Raw genomic sequence first — 25,161 nt, forward strand, 5'->3', positions numbered from 1 at the left:
GATGCAGACACATCATACATAGCTAGGGCAATGCAGAGTTCTCACTGGTTGAGTAATAAGAAAAGCATCTAGTCAGGCAAAGTGTAGTGTGGACAGACCAGGGATTTAATAAATAGAAGCTTGGCCTAGTCTTACCACCCATCTCCAGGAAGGTGGGATAGGAGTGGGCAAAGGTGTGAAACTTCTAGAAAAACAGGAGTACTGAATGATTTTTGGCCAGGAAGGCAGGCTAGGAGCTGTCTAAAGACCTGTAGCCATTTCCCTTACCTGTGGTCCTCTCTGTTGGTTGCAGAGCCCTTTACCTAGCACTGGTCTGACCTAGAGACAGGCCCTTCAAATGTTTGCATTGCCAAGGAAACAAGGAAATGGGCATTGAAAAGCAAGGGCAGCGGCGGCACCTGTGGCTCAAAGGAGTAGGGCACCGGCCCCATATGCCAGAGGTGGCGGGTTTAAACCCTGCCCCGGCCAGAAACTGCAAAATAAAAAGAAAAGCAAGGGCAATGAGTGAGAGAAGAGCTATTTACAATCTGGTCACTTAAATCAAGGGGAAACTTTAAAACTGAAACTTATGGTTGCCCTATCTGCTGCAAACTAAAACGAACAACAAAACCTTATGGGAATGATTTTGGAGGCACTAACTGTACAAATAGTAACTTCTCCGACCAAGCCCCACCTGAGGGGCATTTGAGCCTCCGGCCCAAGAACAAAGTCTGTTCCCAACCAGCTCTGGGCTCGATTTGCCTGGGGCAAGACACAAATGTTGGGACAGCAGAAGTCGTGGGTTCCACTCAGCTGGCCAAGGACGTAGGACTCCAAATACCCGAGGACGCAGCCAAAGCTCCAAAAGGGAGAGGGTTTCAGCGAGCGGAAACAGCCCAGGGGCCCAGGGAGGGGCGGCTGGGCCAGCTTGGGGCCAGGCCGGGCTCCCACGGGGGCGGAGCCAATCCCCACTAACGCACAGCCTGGGCGGGGCCGGGCCAGCTGGGACCAGGCGACAACTGAGCCCTGACCCTTGCCTGGCGCCAACCTCCAGTATTCCAGAGGCTTCCGCTAGACCACAATTCTCAGGGGCTCGCCCCGGCAGCCTCCCTCCCCAGCTTAGCCTCACCTCTGCGCTGCAGGCCGTGTCTGGGCCTCCGCGCATAGCACACCGGGAAGTGTAGTTTTTTTCTGGCACACTGTGTCAGGAAGGGGAACAGTGGGACTGCATTTCCCAGAGTGCAGCGGGCCGGGCGAGGAAGGCAGGGGGGAAGGGACAGTCGGTCGCAGACCGCGCTGGGTTGCCGCCGCCGCTGCCGCCATCGTGCCAGCCCCTCGGGTGAGTTGTCGGTGCCAGCACGCCGGGGCGGGGACTGGGCCGCAGGAGCCGCTCTCCAGGACGCCCGGAGGCTCTGCTGAAAGTCCCCTGGCGGCCCCTCCCATCCCCACCCTGGCGGCCCGAAGCCGTGCAGGGCCCGGGCCATGTGTCGCGCGCGACTCCGCCTCCCGCCGGTCCTCTGAGGCGGCGGCCGCGGGGAACGCAGAGAGAGCCAGCCAGGCGCCTTTCCGGGCGATACCGTGCCCGCGACTGGTGCACCGTACTGTGCCATGGCCGAGCCTTTTTCTGTGGTCGGGATCATCCGGATGGGGCTTTCAGGGCTCCGCCCCGTCTGGCCTGGCCCGGCCAGCTCGAGTCCGGCAAGCTGTGCAGGCAGACTAGCGGGCAGACCCCAGCCCCACGTCCTGCCATCCGCCTGCGAAGGATCCGGGGATGGGCAGCGCCACCCGGCCGGCTCCAGAGTCAGCATGGGTAAGGGCGCCTGCCTGCAACTGCCAGGGCTTGGGACCCTCATCCGGTTCCTGACCAGAGCCCGGCTAGGGTGTAGGTGAACGCTCCTCTGCTTGTGTTCCCGCTGGGAGTGCACGACACCTACCGCTCCCTCGGTGGAACCTATGCTGTGGTTCTGCGGGGAGGGCAGGGTCAGGGAATCGGGGGCGGGATAGGGTTCCACGTGGGAATTTAGTTCTGGCCAGCCTTGGAGTATTTAGCCTGGTTTAGTGAGGCGGCTCCAGGCTGGTAGGCCCAGCCTCCGCCCTTCTCTATCAGTTACCAGGCCCCAGCTCTGGGTGAGTTGACTGGCTATTTTAGTGGAGGAAGGAAGGAGGAAAACGAAGGAGATGTGAGCCTTTAAAATGCTGTTAGACTTCTTAGCACAGACTAACCTTCTTAACTTCTTCTCTCAGAGGCAGCACAGAACTACCCCATAGGAGAGGGTGATTCCATAAGATGGGATGATAAGGTGGGACTTAATGCAAAGGGGGTGAGTAGAATCCAGGCTTCAGGCCCATGAGCCCAGTGCCAAACAAGAGGTGGGACTGGAATGAGCTTTGGGGATGGGACACATTTGGGCTATCAGGCTCAGATTCAGACTCTGGGGGTTTTTCTTTTTTTTTTTTTTTTTTTGTAGAGACAGAGTCTCACTTTATGGCCCTCGGTAGAGTGCCGTGGCCTCACACAGCTCACAGCAACCTCCAACTCCTGGGCTCAAGCGATTCTCCTGCCTCAGCCTCCCGAGCAGCTGGGACTATAGGCGCCCGCCACAACGCCCGGCTATTCCCTGGTTTTGCAGTTTGGCCGGGGCCGGGCCCGAACCCGCCACCCTCGGTATATGGGGCCGGCGCCCCACCGACTGAGCCACAGGCGCCGCCCAACTCTGGGAGTTTTTCTGAAGCTTGAGTGGCAGTGCTAGGACTGGAAGCTGCAGAAAGTACGGATTCTCATCACTTTTTTCTCACTTCCCAACAGCTGAAGCTGCCTATGGAACAGGCAGGAAGCTGGTTGTGCCTCACGAAATTGCCCTTAAGGATGGCACCAGAGACCTCATTGAGATTTGGGGGAAGAATCATATCTAGCCAGAGAGTATTATCCTGAATGGCTTTGAAAGGCATCTCTGATTAAGGGATGATCAACTTAGGAACCAGTCTGTAGAAGATTCAGGGACCGGGGAGAGAGATAGCTTATCAAGCCTTGATTCCTCTGACCCACTGGGACTTCTGAGCCACAGTCCTTGAAGGGCCTGAAGCCACTCAGTCTCTGCAGACCTGGCCTTAGCAGCAAGCAGAATGCCAGGTCTCTTAGAAGGGCTGAGTTAGGTCCAAGATGCAGAAAGCCACTGCCCTTCTAGCTTTTTTTCTCTCCTTGAGTATTTCCTCAGATAATGTTTTTCTGCTCATTCTGTTCTTGACTTGAAAGTTCTCTTGCATTTGAATTACTCTGCCTAGTCATTCTTGCTGATCAAGAACAGGCAAGGAAGAACAGGCCCATGTGCCCATAGGGCCTGCCTTCTGTCTGAATGCAACTCTCCTAGTCCACATTCTGGCCCATGAAAACATGGAGGTCAGGTCCATCCAGCAGATTCAGGAGAAACCCAGGTTGCCAAGAGAGATGGGCAGTGAGGAGGGATTACCCACAGGACACATCAGGAGTGAATGAGGTGGAATCTCTTAGAACTAGAAGTAGTTGGGCAGCACCTGTGGCTCAGTGGGTAGGGTGCTGACCCCATATACCGAGGGTGGTGGGTTTGAACCCAGCCCCGGCCAAACTGCAACAAAAAATAGCCAGGCATTGTGGCAGGCACCTATAGTTCCAGCTACTTGGGAGGTTGAGACAAGAAAATCGCCTAAGCCCAGAAGTTGGAGGTTGCTGTGAGCTGTGATTCCATGGCACTCTACCAAGGGTGATAAAGTAAGACTGTCTCTTTAAAAAAAAAAAGAATTAGAAGTAGTTATTTCTTTATGTTTTCTTTTTAACTTTGGGCTCTTGGAAGGCAGAAACACATATTTATTTATTTATATTTTTTGTTGTTGTTGCAGTTTTTTTTGGCCCCGGCCAGGTTTGAACCCACCACCTCCAGTACATGGGGCAGGCACCCTACTCCTTCAGCCACAGGCACCGCCCCTAGAAGTAGTTTTTTCAAGACCCTCCCTAGATTGTCGGGATTGGTACTTTTTTGGGGGGGTAGGGGGGATTGGTACTTCGTATGACTAGGTTTCAGGTGAACTAGGCTTATGGCTGTGGATTAGTTTGCATATTTCAAGGTCCTGGGTGGTTTGACTCAAGGGTTTTCTTCAGGGCCAAGAAGATATCATTACTGGCCAGGTGTGGTGGCTCACGCCTGTAATCCTAGCTCTCTGGGAGGCTGAGGCAAGTGGATAGCTGGAGCACAGGAGTTTGAGACAAGCCTGAGGAAGAGTGAGACCTTGTCTCTACTGAAAAATAGAAAAACTGGGCATTGTGGCACATGCCTATAGTCCCAGCTACTTGAGAGGCTGAGGGAAGAAGATTGTTCGAATCCAGAATTTGAGGTTGTTGTGAGCTACAACACCATGGCACTGTATCCAGGGCAATGAATGAGACGCTATCTCCATGGGGGTTGGGCGGGAAGATATCGTTCCTTCTCCAAGGTTACCCAAGAGTAGAAAGAATTCAGATCCCTCCCTCTCGTTCCAACCTCTGTAACTTCTTTGTCTGGGGTGTCTCACTAGCACTTTGTTGTCAGCTAGCCATTGCTGGGCATCCTGAACCTAAGAAGTTCTTCGCTTTTCTGGAACTTGGCAGGCCATCTAGGTCTCGGAGATAAGAAAACCATGAGGAAAAAAAAAAAAAAAAAGAAAACCATGAGGCACTCTAGGATCAATTTGTGCCCTATTCATGGAGGGCTGACTTAGAAGTGGGGCCTGACAAGAGATAGTTGGGATATGGCTACATAAGCATAAGGCAGGATGTCAGGATGTCTGAGTTCTCAACCAGCTCTATATTGAGTTTCTTTTTTTTTTTTTTTTTTGTAGAGACAGAGTCTCACTTTATGGCCCTCGGTAGAGTGCCATGGCCTCACACAGCTCACAGCAACCTCCAACTCCTGGGCTTAAGCGATTCTCTTGCCTCAGCCTCCCGAGTAGCTGGGACTACAGGCACCCGCCACAACGCCCGGCTATTTTTTGGTTGCAGTTTGGCCGGGGCCGGGTTTGAACCCGCCACCCTCGGTATATGGGGCCGGCGCCTTACCGACTGAGCCAGTGACTACAAAGCCCACATGTCCTCTCTGAGCCATGTCACTTTATTCTGCTGTCTTTGTGGTTGGTGAATTGGGAAGGGATGGATGCTTTAAGAGAGAGAATTCTCAACTTTTAGAACTAGAAGCCACCTTGTATCAACAATTCTGGGATTCCCAGGCTGGGTATGGTAGCTCACGCCTATAATCCTAGTGCTGTGGGAGTCCGAGGTGGGTGGATTGCTTGAGCTCAGGAGATCAAGACCAGCGTGATCAAGAGCAAGACCCCGTCTCTACTAAAAATAGAAAAATTATGGCTTGGTGCTTGTAGCTTAGTGGTTAGGGCACGGGCCACATGCACAGGGGTTGGCAGGTTTGAACTTAGCCTAAGCCAGCTAAACAACAATGACAACTACAACAACAACAAAAATAGCCGGGCGTTCTGGCGGGTTCCTGTAATTCTGGCTATTTGGGAGGCTGAGGCAAGAGAATCACTTGAGCCCAACAGTTTGAGGTTGCTGTGGGCTGTGATGCCATGGCACATGATGACCAAGGGTGACAAAGTGAGACTGTCTCAAAAAAAAAAGGGGGCGGCACCTGTGGCTCAAAGGAGTAGGGTGCTGGCCCCATATGCCAGAGGTGGCGAGTTCAAACCCAGCCCCGGCCAAAAACTGCAAAAAAAGAAAAAAGAAAAGAAAAAAAAATCAGCCAGGCTCTGTAGCGAGCACTGGTAGTCCCAGCCACTAGGGAGGCTGACGCAGGAGGATTGCTTGAGTCCAGGAGTCTGAGGTTGCTGTGAGCTATGATGATGCTGTGGTACTCTAGTCTGGGCAACAGAGTAAGATCCTGTCTCAACATCCCTCCCCTCAAAACCTAGGATTCCCTTAATAAGGCATTAGTATTGTACATGAAATTATTTTTTCCCAATGGCTGCGTGCAATGGCTCACGCCTATAGGCCTAACACTACAGGAGGCTGGGGTGGGTTGATTGAGCTCACATGCTGGAGACCAGCCTGAGCCAGAGTGAGAACTGTCTCTAAAAATAGCTGGGCATGGGCGGTACCTGTGGCTCAAGGAGTAGGGTGCCAGTCCCGTATGCCGGAGGTGGCGGGTTCAAACCTAGCCCCGGCCAAAAACCACAAAAAAAAGAAAAATAGCTGGGCATTGTGGAGAGGACCTGTAGTCCCAGCTACTTGGGAGGCTGAGGTAAGAGAATCACTTGAGCCCAAGAGTTTGAGGTTGCTATGGGTGTGACACCACGGCACATGACCAAGGGCAACAAAGTGAGACTGTCAGAAAAAACAATTATTTTTTCTCCTTTCTTGCCAGTGATTAACTTTACTTAGCAGCTATTCTTCAGGCCTTCTTTGTGTATCAGGCTTTGCCCAGTCCTGCTGCTGGGGAAAGGAGGTCACAGTAATGGGGAGCACAGGAGTAATGTTGGTATGTGTGAAAGGCTAAGTGGGAGAGACCTGTACAAGGGCTTTTTTTTTTGTCACAGCTCTCAGCAACCTAAAACTCTTGGGTTTAATGATTCTCTTTCCTCAGCCTCCTAAGTACCTGGGACTACAGGTGCCCAACATAGTACCCAGCTATTTGGTTGTTGTTGTTGCAGTTATCATTGTTGTTTTAGCTGGCCCAGGCTGGGTTTAAACGGCCAGCCTTGGTGTATGTAGCTGGTGCTCTACCCACTGAGCTATGGGTGCTGCCGTGTATAGGGGCTCTTTTTTGGGGGCGGGGGGGACAGAATCTCACTATATTGCCCTGGGTAGAGTGTTGTGGCGTCACAGCTCACAGCAACCTCAAAGCTTAGACGGTGCCTGTGGTTCACTGGGTAGGGCGCCAGCCCCATGTACCAAGGGTGGCGGGTTTGAACCCGGCCCGGCCAAACTGCAACAAAGAAATAGCCAGGCGTTGCGGCAGGTGCCTGTCCTTCCAGCTACTTGGGAGGCCAAGGCAAGAGAATCATCTAAGCCCAGGAGTTGGAGATTGCTGTGAGCTGTGACACTATGGCACTCTACTGAGGGCGATAAAGTGAGACTTTGTCTCACAAAAACAAACAAACAAAAAAAAAACTTGACTCGGCGCCTGTGGCTCAAGCTGCTAAGGCACCAGCCACATACACCTGAGCTGGCGGGTTCGAATCCAGCCCTACCCTGCCAAATGACAATGATGTCTGCAACCAAAAAATACCCGGGCGTTGTGGCAGGCGCCTGTGGTCCCAGCTACTTGGGAGGCGGAGGCAGGAGAATCGCTTGAGCCCAGTAATTGTAGGTTGCTGTGAGCTATGATGCCACGGCACTCTACCCAGGGTGACAGCTTGAAGCTCTGTCTTAAAAAAAAAAACAAAACTCTTGGGCTTAAGTGATTCTCTTACCTCAGCCTCCCAAGTAGCTGGGACTACAGGCGCCTGCTACAACGCCCGGGTATTTTTTGGTTGCAGCCGTCATTGTTTTGGCTGCTCAGGCTGGATTCGAACCCCCATCTCAGGTGTATGTGGCTGGCGCCTTTGCCACTTGAGCCACAGACGCCGAGCCAACACCTGGCTATTTTTTGATTTCAGTTGTCGTTTAGCAGGCCCAAGCTTGGTTCGAACCCACCACCCTTGGTGGATGTGGCTGGCACTGTAACCACTGTTCTACGGGTGCCAAGCCTGTACAGGGGCTCTTAATCCTCTGCAGAAGAGGAGAGCTTCTGAATAATTAGAGCACAAAAGAGAAAAGTGGGCCTGTCCTTCCCTCCAGTAACTGGTAGGAACACAGGAAGGTGTATCTCCAGATGAGGGTTGTAGGAAGCTCTGGGGTCCTTTGAGTGAGGCTGTCACTGCTTTAAATTGCTGTGGCTGGGGCAGCACCTGTGGCTCAGTCGGTGGGGCGCCGGTCCAATATACCGAGAGTGGCAGGTTCAAACCTGGCCCCGGCCAAACTGCAACCAAAAAATAGCTGGGCGTTGTGGCGGGTGCCTGTAGTCCCAGCTACTCGGGAGGCTGAGGCAAGAGAATCGCTTAAGCCCAGGAGTTGGAGGTTGCTGTGAGCTGTGTGAGGCCACGGCACTCTACAGAGGGCCATAAAGTGAGACTCTGTCTCTACAAAAAAAGAAAAAAAAATTGCTGTGGCTGATGCGTCTTAGCTGCTTGCTTGTAGAGCCTGCTTCTCCGGGGTCCCCCAGGGGTCTCTGCTAGGTATTCTCACAGTGCCTGGGTGTCTCAACCAGCATTTTGTTGTCTGTGGCCGTCTAATCACCTGTCTGTAGCCTGAGTTGATGCCTTCTGCCCCTTTTACTGAGAGTCTTTTTTTTTTTTAGACAGAATTACTATGTTGCCCTCAGTAGAGTGCTATGGCATCACAGTTCACAGCAACCTCAAACTCTAGGGCTTAAGTGATTCTCTTGCCTCAGCCTCCCAAGTACCTGGGACTACAGGTGCCCACCACAGTGCCCAGCTATTTTTTTGTTATAGTTGCCATTGTTGTTTGGCAGGCCTGCATTGGGTTTGAACCCACCAGCTCTGGTGTATGTGGATAGCGCTCTAGCCGCTGAGCTATAGGTGCCGAGCCTACTGAGAGGCTCTTATAGACACCTTTGTTCTAGTGCCCAATAGTTGTTCCTGGAGTAGTACTCATCAGGGCATCTTCCCAGGGTATGAGATGGAGAACCCTTCAGAGGTAGAAGATTCACCAGACCTGGTCAGGGAGGCTCCTTGGGTGTTCCTTCAACACCCAAGATGGCTCTTAACTGGAGGATTACAAAGGGGGGCAGGAGCCAGCAGGGACTTTGGAAATGCTTTATTTATTTATTATCATTATTAGTGGTAGTAGTAATGTTTTAGCAACAGGGTCTCTCTTTGTTGTCCAGGCTGTAATAAAGTGGAATAATCATAGCTTACTATAACCTTGAACTCCTGGACTTAAGCGATCCTTCTGTTTGAGTAGCCAGAACTACAGATACACCACGCCTGTCCAATTTTTTCTTTCTTTGTAGAGACAGGGTCTCATTGTTGCCTGGGTTGGTCTCACACTCCTGGTCAAAAGCAGTTCTCCTGCTTTAGTCCCCCCAAAGTGCTGGGACTACAGGTTTTAGCCACCTTGCCTATCAATACTGTTAGGTTTCTTTTTTGTTGTTTGTTTTTTTGAGACACAATCTTACTTTCTTTTTTTTTTTTTTTTTTTGTAGAGACAGAGTCTCACTTTATGGCCCTCCATAGAGTGCCGTGGCCTCACACAGCTCACAGCAACCTCCAACTCCTGGGCTTAAGCGATTCTCTTGCCTCAGCCTCCCGAGTAGCTGGGACTACAGGCGCCCGCCATAGCTCCTGGCTATTTTTTGGTTGCAGTTTGGCCGGGGCCGGGTTTGAACCCGTCACCCTTGGTATATGGGGCCGGCGTGCTACCGACTGAGCCACAGGCACCACCCAGAGACACAATCTTACTTTCTTGCCCCCAGTAGATGCCATGCCATCATCTACTTTTTTTTTTTCATATTTTTTTTTTTTTTTTTTTTTTTTGTAGAGACAGAGTCTCACTTTATGGCCCTCGGTAGAGTGCCGTGGCCTCACACAGCTCACAGCAACCTCCAACTGCTGGGCTTAGGCGATTCTCTTGCCTCAGCCTCCCAAGTAGCTGGGACTACAGGCGCCCACCACAACACCCGGCTATTTTTTTGGTTGCAGTTTGGCCGCGGCCGGGTTTGAACCCGCCACCCTCGGTATATGGGGCCGGCGCCTTACCAACTAAGCCACAGGCGCCGCCCCTTTTTTTTCATATTTTTTTAAGAGACAGGCTCTCACTCTTGTTCAGGTTGGTCTTAAACTCATGAGCTCAAGAAATCCACCCACCTTAGCCTCCCAAAGTGCTAGGACAAAGGTGTCTATAAGAGCCTCTCTCTCAGTAGGCTCGGCACCTGTAGCTCAGCGGCTAGGGCGCTAGCCACCTACACGGGCTGGTTCAAACCCAGCCCAAGCCTGCCAGACAACAATGGCAAGTACAAAAAAATAGCTGAGCGTTGTGGTAGGCGCCTGTAGTCCCAGCTACTTGGAACATTTTTATCTTTTTTATCTTTTTTTCTTTTTTTTTAAGAGACAGAGTCTTACTTTGCCGCCCTCAGTAGAGTGCTGTGGAGTCATAGCTCATAGCAGCCTTGGGCTTCCGTGATTCTTTTGCTTCAGCTTCTCAAGTAGCTGGCACTACAGGCTCCCGCCACAATGCCTGGCTATTTTTTTTTTTTTTTTTTTTTTTGTAGAGACAGAGTCTCACTTTACCACCCTCAGTAGAGTGCTGTGTCACACGGCTCACAGCAACCTCCAGCTCTTCGGCTTACGCGATTCTCTTGCCTCAGCCTCCTAAGCAGCTGGGACTACAGGCGCCCGCCACAACGCCCGGCTATTTTTTTGTTGCAGTTTGGCCAGGGCTGGGTTTGAACCCACCATCCTCGGTATATGGGGCCGGCGCCCTACTCACTGAGCCATAGGCGCCGCCCCTGGCTATTTTTTTGTTGTTGCATTTTGGCTGGGGCCAGGTTCAAACCCACCACCCTTGGTATATGGGGCTGGTGCCCTCACTGAGCCACACGCACCACCCAGTAAGTTCACATTTTCTGATGGGCCATTTGAGGATGATGTTTGTGTGTTTGGAGTTCAATTTGAGTTGGCTGCCATTGTCACAGCTTTGAGATTCTGTGATTCTCTTCCTTTGATTATACGTGGCAGGAATTCTCGAATCCCTCTGTTAGGGAGTGACTTCCAGGCCATGTGATAATGATCCTTCTGGTTAGCACCCTGGCCAGTAGGCCTGTGTAGCACCCTTTATCTTCTCACCTTATTAGGTAGTTGTGTCCTTCTGGGCAGATTGCTTTGCTCAGGCCTTGCTGTGGCTGAGGAAATGTTTTACTGGCCAAAGAAGAAGAACACAAATGCCAGAGTGGTCTGCTTACTGGCACCAGGGTTTCAACTACCATCTGACCTGTGACTAAGAACTTCCTTTCACCGTCCTGAGTGTTACTCCTTACTTGTTGCTAGAACCTGCTCGTATGCCAGGCTGGAGGCAGTACTAAGCATGGGGATGGAGAAGTTCCCACGTGAGAAAGGTGTGTTTGGGGTACCTGGGAACCGAGAGCTGTTTGCATCAGTATTCTTAGTAAACTGGGGCAATTCTGGAAATGTTTGTTTCTTTTTTTTTTTTTTTTTTGTAGAGACAGAGTCTCACTGTACTGCCCTTGGTAGAGTGCCGTGGCATCACACGGCTCACAGCAACCTCTAACTCTTGGGCTTACATGATTATCTTGCCTCAACCTCCCGAGCAGCTGGGACTACAGGCGCCCGCCACAACATCCGGCTGTTTTTTTGTTGCAGTTTGGCTGGGGCTGGGTTTGAACCCGCCACCCTCGGCATATGGGGCCAGCGCCCTACTCACTGAGCCACAGGCGCCGCCTGAAATGTTCGTTTCTTAGAACCTGAGTTACTCCATTGAACCGCTGGGTCTCACCAGGGCAGAAACAGGAAAGCCTTCTGCTCGGGAGGATAGAACTCTGTGTGAAATCTGTTTCACTTACAGGTGGTTTCAAGCTTATGAGAATGCAAGTTCTCAGTCATTGCTATGATGTAAACCTGTCTTGACCTGCTGAGTATATGCTCATGTGTCTCCCATCCTGAGGTGTGTGAAGCTTGCTGATTTCAAAGGGGAAGGAAAGGCCTGGGCTCTACTTCTTGCCATCTGGTTTTGCCACCTATGTGCTTTCTGTTGTTTTACATTGGGTCTCAGCTATTCCAATCCTGGCCAACTTTGTGGACATTCTAATGTTATGCCAGGGGCCTTGCATATTCCCGAATCCTTTCTTAACCTCTAGAACAGTGGTTCTCAACCTTCCTAATGCCACAACCCTTTAATACAGTTCCTGTGGGTCATGACCCACAGGTTGAGAACCGCTGGTCTAGAATCTCTGTTTCCTCATCTACGAAGTAAAGGTAGTCATACGAGCTTTACAGGGCCTGTTGCAAGGCTCAAGTGAGAACACACAAGAGTGACTCACAGGAGGCATTCCTTCGTGTGGACTCCATAGTCATCCCTTTATTCCTGCTCTTCTCAGGGTTTCATAGCAGTGTTGGCCAGGCCACAAGAGTGGTCACTTAGGGACCAGGCCCTCCTAGCGGAGCTGAGTCCATCCATGTGTGCCTGACTAGGAAGTTCATGGCCTGAGGCTCAATTCACGGGTAGGAACTATTTAGAAGGAATGGACCATTTGGGAAAGGAAGGTTATGCAGAGACTAAGTGCAGAATAGTGAGCCCAGAATGCAGGTCTTGGGATTCAGCTTCTGGGCCAGTCAGTGGCTCTAGAGCCCTCCCTCCAGGCAGAAGAGGAGGAAAGGGCCATTGAGATGTTGGGGGTACCTAGACCTCAGGTATCAGCCCTGGGAGAGGGTTCTGTCTTAGCCATCTGGGCTGATTTCTCTCCATACTTCAGGCATGGGAGTGGTGGGCCAGGCAGTTTCCATTCCTGGATTGAGGCCTGCTACATGATGTGGTTTCCCTACAGGAGGCTGAAGGACCTACCTTCCTACCTTCTTCTGTTGTCCTAGTAGTTACCTAGGAACCAATTGTAACTCCTTGAAGCTGGGTCCTGTTTCATACCTTCCCCCGCCCCCAATACTCCACAATTACTGATGAGACACAGTCAGCAGGTCACGTCATAAGGGAGAGGTGGAGGCTTGGCGCCTGTAGTTCAAGTGGCTAAGGCACTAGCCACATACACCAGAGCTGGCGAGTTCAAATCCAGCCTGGGCTTAACGAACAACAGTGACAACTGCAACCTAAAAATAGGCGGGCGCCTGTAGTCTCAGCTACTTGGGAGGCTGAGGCAAGAGAATCACTTAAGCCCAGGAGTTGGAGGTTGCTGTGAGCTGTGATGACATAGCACTCTACCCAGGGCTACATCTTGAGGCTCTGTCTAAAACAAAAAAAAGGGAGAGGTGGAGCAGTCTAGAAGCCAGGTCTTTGAGGGTGTGGCTGTGTGACTGCTGTTCAGCCACAGCTGCCTCTTGGGTGACCAGGACTTGGGAATGGGAGGGGATTGGGGCCAAGCCACAGAACAGTAGCTGGGTGAATTTCAAAGAGTTGTTTCCTGACAATTTGGACAGAAGATGTAAGTGGAGAAGTAGGTCACTGGGCCACTTAAATTGAGTGGGGTTTGCCCAGAACTCACTCCTCTGCCAGGTTCCTCTGCATTCATGCACTTGGTCAATAAACAGTTATTGAAGGGATGGGCCAGGCACCTTGGGAACAGGGGTGACTGGGGCGCCCGATCAGGGAGACAGAGGATAAACAAATAGCTAAGTATAACAACTTAATGCAGTGGTAAGAAAACGATGCTGGAGGCGAAATGAATAACTAGACCACTCTAATACTTTAGAGTGAGTGGTCAGGGAGGGTGTCTGTGGGAAGGTGACATTTGAGCTTGCACATGTGACAAGGCTTCAGACACATGAAGATCTGGTGGGGAGAGTGATTCAGATAGAAGGCACAGCAGTTGCAGAGTCCTCTGGTGAGAACAAGCTCAGCGTGTTCCAGAAAGAGGAAAATGCCCAGTGTGGGTACAGCGGAGGGGAGGGAGTGGGTAACAGTTGATGAGTTTGGACAGCCAGGAGGACCAAGTCTCCCAGGGCCTTGAAAACAATAATGTAGTTGAGACTGTTCCAGGTGCCCTGGGAAGTCATCAGAGGACTATGGGACATCTTGTCAGAGGAAGGATCAGAGAGGTAGTTTTTCCTGAAGGACAGGTGCCCTACCATACCTTCCTGTCTTTGTTTGCTGACCTTTTCCCCTCACCCTTCACGAGGCACTTCTGTGCTCTGGGGTTAGGCCAGATGGGCTGTCAGTCCCACCTTTTGGAGGAGCCCTTCCCAGGCTCTGCTACATGATGTGTGTGGGGCCTGGCAGATGGTAGGTGTAAGGGGAACTGGCCACAACAGTACTACCTCACTTATGCTCTCAACATATCTGCTGGCATCCCCCACTACCAGCCTCTGTGTTGGGTCCTCAAATGTGAGCATCTTTTTGTGTGCCAGTCTAAAAGGAGTGATGGCATCTTCCCCCATCACTTTATTGCTCCTGCCCTGCCCCAGGTCTAGCTAGGCCATGACTTATCTGTGCTTTGTTGATATGGTAGAACAGGGTTGTGACTTTGAAAGTTTGGGACAACTATGAGGTCATGCTCTGGGAAAACACCTATCATTTGGGCTCTGGGTTTGATGTGGAACTCTTGCACTTAAGTAGAAGCCCCAAATTGGGACCACCTTGCCCATCTCTGAGAGAGCCAAGCTTAGCGGTTGGAGCTTCAGCTCTGTGAGCCCAGGAGCTCCCTCATTAATGTGGTCTGTTATTTTTATCTCCAGACCCAGGTTATTGTTGGGAGTCCTGGCTCCGGAGTCTGCCCCACCTGGTCAGTCCAATTCCACCATCGATCAGCTTCCAACCTTGAGCAAGTTGGAATTGGCTAAACTCTTTGAGTCATTTTCCTCATCTTAATATGCATATTGACTCACGGGGTGTTGTTAGGAGCAAATGCCCATAAAGCTCTTTGCACATTTCTATCCCTCATATGCATCAGTGAAAAGAAGATGTTCTCAGCTAGAAACTCTTATTTTGAATTTTGAAGTTTTTCTGTTGCCTAATGGGATCTCTTGAGCCAGAGCATTTAACCTGGGGTCTATGACTGAACCTCAAGGAGTCTGCACATCTTGAAATTCTTCACAAGACTGGTGCATCTCTGCCTCTGTGCAAACTTAATGGGAGAGAGCCACAGTTTCTGAGAGGGTCTTTGCACCCACAGAGACCTAAAAGGTCAGTGGAGGCTGGTGCTCAGTGAGCGAGAGGTCACCAAGGTCTTTTCTGCTCCTCGAGGAGCCTGGCCTCAGTCAGCCTATGGACTATTGGGTGAAGCAGGAGATGGCGTGTTCAGCAGCACTCAGAAGAACTATTGGAGAAGCCATCATGATGAAGGTCAGTTGTTAATCTGATGTGAGGCTGCCCCTGAGCCTTGGCATTTTGTTTCTTTCCAGGTTACTTCCATAGTAAATGTGTTAGAAACAAGTCAGGAATTGCTGGTCATTCTGGGGAACATATCCCAGCCTGCATGGTCCTATCCCCTGTATTACATGGGGACAGGCTGGGTCTCTGCACGTTACTTCTTTTTTTGGTTTTTGGCCGGGGCTGGGTTTGAACCCGCCACCTCTGGCATATGGACCAGCGCCCTACTCCTTGAGCCACAGGCACCGCCCCCCGTTACTTCTTTTTTGGGGGCTCTTCTGTGCCACATTCTGTACTAGGAGATGAGGTGGGGCTGGGTGGCGATGTGAGTGGCAAGAATCTCAATAGAACCCTTATGGCCCAGAGCCACAGCACTCTCAGGCAAAAGGGTAGTGCCTGGGTTTGTTGATAAGAGTTTGCTCAGGAGGATGAGAGTCACCATTTGAGTCTGAGGAGTCTCAAATAGATGGGGTCTGAACGGTGACTTGGAGGAAGAATAGGAACTGAACTTGCAGATAAGAGGAAGGAGGATGTCCCAGCAGAAGGACACACCTGTGCAAAGATCATAGTGAGCAAACTCAGTGAGTTCTTGTGTGTTTATACGTGAAACTAGATTGAGGTAGGAGAACATGGCTGAGGAATGGGCAAGTGTGGACCTGAGGGGGTTTGGCCTTTAACCCAAAGGTGAGGGTATTGTGGGGGAGGGCCATGGCCAGCTTTGTGGTTTATAGGGATGCAAAGTTAGCAGAAAGCAAGCATTGGCCTCAGCCAGAGGACCCAGTGTCAGCACTGATGCACTGGATGCGCTTGGGACAAGATCTGCCCTCTGCCCATCACTAGATGACAGTGGAATCTGACCACATGACTTTTGGGATCACTACATGGAAATAAACATATGACGGTCAAGCAGGCCTCAATCCATGTAATTTTGAAGGTTCCTCATCACATTTCCTGGGAGCCCTTGAACTGTCCTATTCCACAGAGAGCTCACTCTGCCCCCACCAGGCCAAAGGGCCCTTCTATTCCTTTATCCCTCTGCCCCACTTCCCTCTACCAGTAATTTAGCTATGTAGTTTTAGCATTAGAAAGTTACCACTATATTAAGAACAATATTGAAAAAGGGAAAACACCCCCTTCCTCTGTTCCCATATGTGATGGCACTTTTCTTGTCTTTGGGTCAGTTTCCAGCCTTAGTTTCCTTTACCTTCACCGTTAGCTTCCCAGTTTCCTTCATCTCTTTTCATAACCCCTAGACATTTGCTAATGCTGTTTCTTCTGATTGGCACTACTGTTCTCTAAGACCTTCCCTGAGAGCTGCCCAACCTTGTTGTGAGCCAAGGTTAGAGAGACAGATGGCCTTATCCAGTCCCCTATCCCCAGAGCTCTTGGGATGCAGCAGGGTCAGGGTGCATTGAGTGAGCCAAGCATGGCAATATTAGGGTGGAGGAACCCAAGATGTAGGGGTAGGGAGCTGTGTTCTGCCTCAGGTATGCCAAATTGGTGTGTGAATACAGCCACAGTCTGCCTCCAAGAAATAGGACCAAGGCAGCAGCTGAGACTAGGTGTTGATACTGTGTTTTTCTCCACTTGTTGATTTGGTTTTTTGCCAGAGCATGAGCTAGGACAAATCTTGTGTTCCTGCATAGCAGGCATGGCTGGGTCCAAGTGTTCTCTGTTTGCTTTAGAATTTCCTGGACATTTCTTAGTCATCTCAGCACTGAGCTTCTATTTTTAGTGTGCCACTACCCGCTAGGGGACCTAAAATAAGGCTGGCTTAGCTTCCTGGCCCCTCTCATTGGTTGGAGTGGAGTCACAAGGTGGGGGGACTGTCTGCCTTGTCACTGTTCCCCTGGGGAGCTCCTAGGGCCTTGGGTGAGGTCATAGGGATAGAGGGAGCTAGCACTTACCATGTTGCTCTGAGGGCTACACGACATCCCCCTAGTGGTAAAGGGGGATGCCACCAGCAATGTGCTGCAAAGGGCAGTGACATGCATCAGATCCCACCACTGCAAATGGTTCTGCTTGACTTCATGACTGCCTGGGTTCAGAGTCTTACTATCAGGACGGGGGTTGGGGGTGGGCTGGGAGTGGGCTCTTCTGAAGTCAGAGATAACCATAGAACAGTACATGGTCTAAAGTCAAGGGATCTGCAGGGAGATGTGGACATCCCTACCCAGAGGGACCTAGCAAACCCAGAGTGGCTCTCGTCTGGGGATTGGGTTTTCCATCCAGAATCCTTGGGGTCATTGTCTCTAGTTAGGAGGGGGACTCCCCTCCCTCTGAGAGACCCAAGAGAGATAGCCCCTGGGATAAAGGTAATGCTGGCATGGTGGGATATGAAGAGACATGTTTTCCCCTCCCAGCCTCCATTTCCCCTTCCCATATACCCCTCAGCTCTAACTGAATTCATGTCCCCAGCTCTGAAGCGTGTAAGGGTCACCCCCATCAATGAAGAAATATCCTAGGTGGCTAGGCATGGTGGCGATGCCTGTAATCCTAGCCTTCTGGGAGGCTGAGGCAAGTGGATTTCCTGAGCTCACGGGTTCGAGACCAGCCTGAGCCAGAGCCAGACTTCATTTCTAAAAACAGCCAGGCAAAACAAAACAAAACAAAACAGCCAGGCGATGTAGCAGGTGTCTGTAATCCCAGCTACTTGGGAGGCTGAGGCAAGAGAATCGCTTAAGCCCAAGAGCTTGAGGTTGCTGTGGCACTCTACCCAGGGTGACAGAATGAGACTCTGTCTCAGGAAAAAAAAAAACCTGGTTTCTTGTACCCTCAATGAATCCCCAACAATATAAATAAATAAATAAATAAATAAATAAATAAATAAATAAATAAATACCTCAGGAAAGGCCAGATCAGGTACCACCTGGTCTCAAATGGAAAATGCCCCCTTGAGATTGTCACCTGCTGTTTTTGTCAGAAATCGGGCCTTGGGGGGCCATCTCCTTCCACTCTCACTGGGTCTTATACTTGCCAGCAAACCTCTGAGACAGCACTGGGGATCCAAGAACTGCAATAGAATGCATGCCACACATAGACATCAGCAGCTCCTGGGCTGTAATGTGGGAAGAATAACAGTAACTACAGCCTTGCCAGTTGTTGAGAGGATTAGATGAGAAGATATGGGGCAGTACTTAGCTCCTTCTTCAAGGCCTCGCCCCTTATTGGACATTGAAGGGCCTGTTCTGACCTTCCTTTGTCCTTAGCACCCCTCCTGTGTTGCTCCATGACCCTGGCACCCCTCTGTCTCATCAGCCAGGAATTCCTCCAAAGAAAGGCTGAGTCTAATCCACCTCTGGGCTCCTGGCATTGGTCTGGCTTGGGAGGGATCTTGTACCAGTTCCTCAGGGCCTCTCCATGGGCCCTGAGAGAACAGACCTCAGCAGAAGACTCCCTGCCAGAAAGCCAGGGAGGGGTGGTGGTGGGGTCAGTGACTGGTCACCTTCTGCTCTTGTAGTACCAATGCTTCCTTCTCTCTCTCTTGCTGGTCTTACAGGTCTCAACGAGGCTGGGTGACACTCCAGAATGGGAGACAAGCCAATTTGGGAGCAGATTGGATCCAGCTTTATTCAACATTATTACCAGTTATTTGATAATGATAGAACCCAACTAGGCGCAATTTACGTAAGTCTTCAGCTCTAGGATCAGAATAGGAGCCCAGGGGGTAGATTTGTATGTTGGGCCAGTTCATCCAGTTCACAAGTTCTGGAAGCCCTTGCTGGACTGGTTATACCTCTCTATCTGACTTTTTGTCCATGGGACAGAGAACCTGAGATCCAGCCTAACTGTCTGGTCCATACTTTTACTTCTATCATCTTCCATAAGTGTGGAAATTCTGGTGTTCTGAGCTTGCCATTGCATGTGATCAGCATCTTGTCAGGGCACATGGTCCTAAGAGGGCCTCTGTTCCAGATTGTATAGCAACAGGCAGAGGCTAGAGTTCATGGTGTCCTCTGGAGGCCGCAGCCATGAGCATCTTTAGTGCAAAGCTGAGCTGTTCTGGAGGCTCCAGCTCCAGCTTCCTTTTCGGACAAAAAGCCTTTGAATGCTTCTGGGAAACAGATGGTGTGTTCTTTGAGAAATGCTTTTGTGCAGTCATTATTTGCTGTTATTTTAATGATGTTCATATATACCAAGGACTACTTGTACTTGACCTACCCAAGATTTGGTCACAGAAATGACCAAGGTGAGTGATCAGGCAGGGTGGGGCTGTTGGGGTTGTAAGAGCACAGCTATAGAGCCTAGCTTGAGTGGTCTTTTGTATCTGCTTCCAAAAAGTCAGTCTATTCTGAAGTTTTGAAAAAACAAAGGAATCTTACCAGTGGAAGATTCTAAATCTAGTACAGATATTATTTGATTGTCATTATCATAGTAGAGAATTTTACAAAACTTGAACTGATCTGGCTCTAGGGTCTTGGCATTTCTGCTTCACTGTCTTTTAAATAAGGCAGGTCTGATCCAGAGGAGAGAGTTAGCAGGGTCCTAAAAGAGCACTTAATATTTATTGTTTCATAATCTTCAACACATTAACCCTTTGAAGATTAGGAAACTGAGACTCAGAAATAGAAGTAACTTATCTAATATCACAGCTGGTAAGTGCAAGGCCCTTTTGAGTTCTGCCTCTGAAGAGAAGGGCAGATTTGGGAATGGGGTGCTAAGCTAGGGTTGCATGTGGGTTTTGACACTTGGTGGTAGGGTGACCCCAGACTAGACCTTGAGAGGCCTTGTCACCTTCCATCTCTCACTGACTCAATGGATACCCAGAAGACTAGCTCAAAGGGCTGCAGTGGAACTCTGCCTGGGTCCTGGATATGGTGATGAACAAATGGAATGTTTCCAAGTTATTTCAGATGAATTTTCTGGGACTGATGTTGACTGATCACCCAGTATGATAGCAATTTGCTGATCCTTGACCACATATGGCGATCTTGGGGCCTGTCCATATCAGAGCCATATGACTTTTTTTTTTTTTTTTTTTTTTTTGAGACAGAGTCACCTTGTTACCCTTGGTAGAGTGCCATGGCATCATAGCTCACAGTAACCTCAAACTCTTGGTCTCAAGTAATCCTCTTGCCTCAGTTTTTCACTTTTGGTAGAGATGGGGGTCTCGCTCTTGTTCAGGCTGGTCTCGAGCTCCTAAGCTCAAGAAATCCACCTGCTTTGGTCTCTCAGAATGCTAGGATTACAGGTGTGAGCCATCATACCTGGTTCCATATGACTTCTTGAATATGAATGGGAAATGAACTTAAAAAAGTATATTTGATTAAATTGTCTTTCCGAGTATATGACCATGTGATAACGAGGTATAATTAAAGAAGTTGTTAAAGTTTGGGAGCTATAGTCAGTCTCCTTTTTATTTTATTTTTTTTGGTGTAGAGACAGAGTCTCACTTTATGGCCCTCGGTAGAGTGCCGTGGCCTCACACAGCTCACAGCAACCTCCAACTCCTGGGCTTAAGCGATTCTCTTGCCTCAGCCTCCCGAGTAGCTGGGACTACAGGCACCCACCACAATGCCCGGCTATTTTTTGGTTGCAGTTTGGCCGGGGCCGGGTTTGAACCCGCCACCCTCAGTATATGGGGCCGGCGCCTTACCGACTGAGCCACAGGCGCTGCCTTCAGTCTCCTTTTTATAGTCTGGAAAACTGAAGTGTGGATCTATTTCCCCAAGCAAGAGACTATTTCTGAGTCTTAGTCTTGCTTCGTTGCCCAAGTAGAATATAGCATCATCATCGCAACTCACAGCAACCTCAAATTTCTGGGCTCAAGCGATCCTTCTGCCTTAGCCTTGCAAGTAGTTTGGACTATAGGTGTTAACCATGACACCCAGCTAATTTATCTATTTTTTAAATTTAATTTTAATTTTTTTTTTTTTTTTTTTGTAGAGACAGGGTCTCACTTTTGCTCAGGCTGGACTCACACTCTTGAGCTGAAGCTGTGCTCCCACTTTGGTCTCCCAGAGAGAGTGCTAGGATTACAGGCATGAGCACTGTGCCCAGCTTTTTTGTTTTTTGTTGGTTTGTTTTTTTTTTTGCAGTTTTTGGTCGGGGCCTTTTGAACCCGCCACCTCTAGTATGTGGGGCCGGCGCTCTTCTCCTTGAGCCACAGGTGCCGCCCTTTTTTTTTTTTTTTTTTGTAGAGACAGAGTCTCACTGTACCGCCCTCGGGTAGAGTGCCGTGGCGTCACATGGCTCACAGCAACCTCTAACTCTTGGGCTTACGTGATTCTCTTGCCTCAGCCTCCCGAGCAGCTGGGACTACAGGCGCCCGCCACAAAGGTGCCGCCCTTTTTGTTGGTTTGAGACAAGGCCTCACTCTGTTGCTGAGGCTGGAGTACAGGTGGCACAGTTATAGCTCACTGTAGCCTCTAGCTCCTGGGCTCAAGTGATCTTCCTGCCTCACCCTCCCAAGTGGCAAGAACTATAGGCACATACCACCATGCCTGGCTAATTTTTATTTTATGTAGAGATGGAGTTTTGTTGTGTTGCCCGGCTGGTCTTGAACTCCTGGGCTCAAGTGATCCTCCACCTCAACCTCCTAAAATGCTGGAATCACAGGTGTGAACCACCAGGTCCAGCCCCTTTTCAGAGTCTTTCCAGGACCTTAGAGATAATTCTTGTGCTCTGAGGTCCCAACTCTCAGGTTCTATGTGTTTTTCAGATTGATGCGTCATGCCTTACGTGGGAAGGACAGCAATTCCAGGGGAAAGCTGCCATTGTGGAGAAGTTGTCTGTAAGTAAGGGCCAGAGCTGGGGTGCAGGTATCTCCCCACCTCTTCTGGCTTTCGTTAGCCCACTCTTTCTCTTGCAGAGCCTTCCGTTCCAGAAAATCCAGCACAGCATCACGGCACAGGACCATCAGCCTACGCCAGATAGTTGCATCATCAGCATGGTGGTGGGCCAGCTTAAGGTAATATACTGTTGCCACCGTACTAGGGAGGAGTGGGCAGGCAGAGGAGAGCCCTGTGTCCCTCCTTCCCCGTAGATGTGCCCTGCTTATCAAGGAATACCCAGGCAAAGTGACTGTCTAAAACAGCATAGTTCAGTACCAGAGCCATTAGCCCCATGTGTAGTAATTTTTAAATTGCATTAATTAAATTAAATAAAATTAAAATTTAGTTCCTCAATTGTATTTGCCATATTTTGAGTGTTCATAGTCTTTCGTATGTGACTACCTAATAGACAGTTCATATATAGAATATTTCTGTTATTGCAGAAAGTTCTAATGGCACACACTAGTCTTGAGCCTTTTTGGAAAAGGGACAAGTAGTATAGGGCACCTCTGGGCTCCTGGGCTGTCCAGAAGTATGGTAGATGGGCCAGCTGGGTCCCATGCTGCCATTCCCTAAGCTAGCTGCTGGCTCCTCACCTCTGAGCAAAGCTAATTCCTGAAACTCCTGCTTTTCTTGGCATTTTCCCTTTCTCAAAAGACCTGTTGTCCTCAAACCCTTCCTGTGGCCCCTCACACCCTCGGGAGCTCTCCAAAGAACTTGTTATCCTCCACCACTAAAATCAGTGTCTCTGTTTCCAAAAAACCCTTTCTTTTCAAAGCAGGACTAATTGACTGCCCTTTGGCCAAGGGCCTTGCTCACCTGGACTTATGTCATGGCAGGGCTCACAAAAAGAGGCTCATTGTCTCTTCCTAGGGCTAGCTCGTACAGGGCTTCCTGAATCCAATATGGGTGTTGAAGGAGGGCACCCCAGTACTCTGTAGTGGACACAGAGGCACCTTCCTATGGGGCTAGACTTCTCAGTCAGTTTCTCCTGCCTGTCCAAGATGCTGCTGTGCCTGGAGCCTATGCCTGAATAGGCACAGAATTGAAGAGTTCTCTCCAGGGAGCTCAGTGCCCTAAGCCTTGCCCCCTTCCATTTGTCTTCAGGTTCTTCGTGGTGTTTCTGTCCAACTTAAGTTCTCAGATTAGTGATTTGCCCCCTTGCAGGTGATAATTCCCAAAAAACAGGTAATATTAGAGATAGTGCTGGTTAGCTGGGCCCCTGTTTCAACTAGGCCTCATCCTGGTTTTCTACTGTTTGGCTAGCGGTTCTTGTCTTTCTTTTTTCATTGCAAATGTTATGTATTGCATGACAGGAAATAGATCACCTATGTTGATGCTGTATTTTTTCCCCCCGTAGAGCTGCAATCACATTGTGAACTTGGTTTGAGCATTTCTCACATATTTGGCCACAGTTTAGCCGTAGTTTCTCCTTCTTTGACTGAGAGGCATTACCAAACACTAAAATTGTTTACAGTTTTTCCATACTTTTAGTTGGTAAATACTGAGGGATTCTCTGGCAGCGCCTGTGGCTCAAGGAGTAGGGCGCCAGTCCCATATGCCGGAGGTGGCGGGTTCAAACCCAGCCCCGGCCAAAAAAAAAATACTGAGGGATTCTTTCAAAATTTTGATCACTTGTGCCCAGAGACATGTGCCTGGAGGCAGGTTTATTCTCTGCCTTGTTGCTAACTGGTGGATTGTTCTGCAGTTTTAAGTGCATACGGCACTGTGAGCCATATGTGTGCCAAATACATTGTTTCATACATTATATCAATTCACATTCACCAGTACTCTTTGGCTAAAATGGAATTTGAGCCCAGGACAGTAGGGTCTGATCCAAGTCCACATTCTTTGCCCTATTCTTCTACCACTGAACTCCCTTCCTGTTCCTTGGACCCCTTACTGAGTCATTTTCTCTCTCCTCACAGGCTGATGAAGATCCCATCATGGGGTTCCACCAGATGTTCCTATTAAAGAACATCAATGATGCTTGGGTTTGCACCAATGACATGTTCAGGCTTGCCCTGCACAACTTCGGCTGACCTCCTCCTAGCCAGGCACTCATGCTGTTTCCTCCTCCCTCCTCTTCCCAATACTATTCACACTCCTGCAGATGCTCCAAATATCATACACAAATGAGCAAGGCTGCGGTGGAAGTGAGTGCAGTGCGCTGCTGCCACCGAGGTGTTGTGCATGATGTTTGGATGCTAGACTAGTTGCATCTGACAGGAGAAGTTTGTGTTGTTACCAGCGCATGCCTTGGAAAGACTTAAGTAATGCAAAAGGTTGTCCTTTTTTTTTTAATCTACTGACAAGTTGCTCTAGTAACCCAAAGAAGTGAAGGAGAAAGCAGCTGCCTCACCGCCCAGATATTGATTTGTTCAGATGTTTCAATGCCTCATGATACAATAAAACCACAAAAATTTTCTTAACAGTTTAAATTGTTTTAATTAGTTTACTAGTTGGCTGGGCATTAGTAACTACCCTGACCCATTGTTTGTCATGTCTTACCTCCCACTTCAGCCCCAACTCTGTAATACCTGTTGCAAGGAGAAACTGCTGAAGCAATACTCCCAGCTAGCTTCTCTCAGAAGCCCTGGAGGGCAGAGTTCCCTCCCCAACCCACCTGGTCTTGGGAAAGCAGACAGGGAGAGCTCAGGTCTGGCCTGAATCTTCTCTTGTATTGAAGCCTCTGCAGTTAGTTCTGATACCTTCATGACCTCTGTCCTGTATAGGTTCAGGGCTATAGTAGCAGGAGAGAAGACCTGGAATCCTATTAAAGCTAGAGAGGCCATGGCAAAAATGGCCTGTCAAGTTCAGGCCCTATGGGCTGAAGTCTCAGCAAACTAAGGGAGTAGTCTGCTCTATCCCCAGAGGGGTTAGGATCACATCCTTGGTGCCCCACATACTCCATATCAAGCAGAGGGCAGCTTAGATCCTGTATTATTGCTTCAGATAGCATTGGCTAAAGGCTGGTGCCAAGTCTGTTGCCCACAAAGCCAGACATGGTTTGGTTGTAGATTTGGAGCTATGGAAGAAGGCAGTCTGAGTATGAGAGATATCCTGTAGGAGTTCTTATCCCTCAGACCTCTGCAGGACATTTCCATGTCTCCTCCCTCTCTTTCCTGCTTGGAAGCAGGTATACCCTTTTCCCTGTTGCTAACTGGTGGATTGTTTTGCAGTTTTAAGTGCACATAGCAGTGTGAGCTGCCATCTATTGGTATATGTGTGCCCTGTTCCCAGTACATACTTCACACTGTCTTCAAATCCGGGGGAAGTCTTGCTTCTCAGTTTGGGGGACAGAGGCCTTGGCCAGTACAAATCTAGCTCCTCAGCCTTGAGACC

The 25,161-nt window shown here is 49.7% G+C and overlaps 1 protein-coding gene across 2 annotated transcripts; it reads left to right on the forward strand.

The window, feature by feature from the left end:
• The first annotated feature begins 1,073 nt into the window (after positions 1–1,073).
• NUTF2 (nuclear transport factor 2) lies at positions 1,074–24,250 on the forward strand. 2 transcript variants are annotated; one of them, XM_053604591.1, is made up of 5 exons: positions 1,074–1,318; positions 18,543–18,670; positions 21,705–21,776; positions 21,855–21,953; positions 23,745–24,250. In XM_053604591.1, exons 2-5 carry the CDS (start codon positions 18,572–18,574, stop codon positions 23,856–23,858), a joined length of 384 nt encoding a protein of 127 aa, XP_053460566.1. In that variant the 5' UTR covers positions 1,074–1,318; positions 18,543–18,571; the 3' UTR covers positions 23,859–24,250. The 2 variants fall into 2 exon arrangements, with proteins under 2 accessions (XP_053460566.1, XP_053460576.1); XM_053604601.1 differs by lacking the exon at positions 1,074–1,318 and adding an exon at positions 1,347–1,789.
• Positions 24,251–25,161: the final 911 nt, after the last annotated feature.

This window comes from Nycticebus coucang, chromosome 2 (genome assembly GCF_027406575.1).
Source record: "Nycticebus coucang isolate mNycCou1 chromosome 2, mNycCou1.pri, whole genome shotgun sequence".
Classification (NCBI taxonomy): Eukaryota; Metazoa; Chordata; class Mammalia; order Primates; family Lorisidae; genus Nycticebus; species Nycticebus coucang.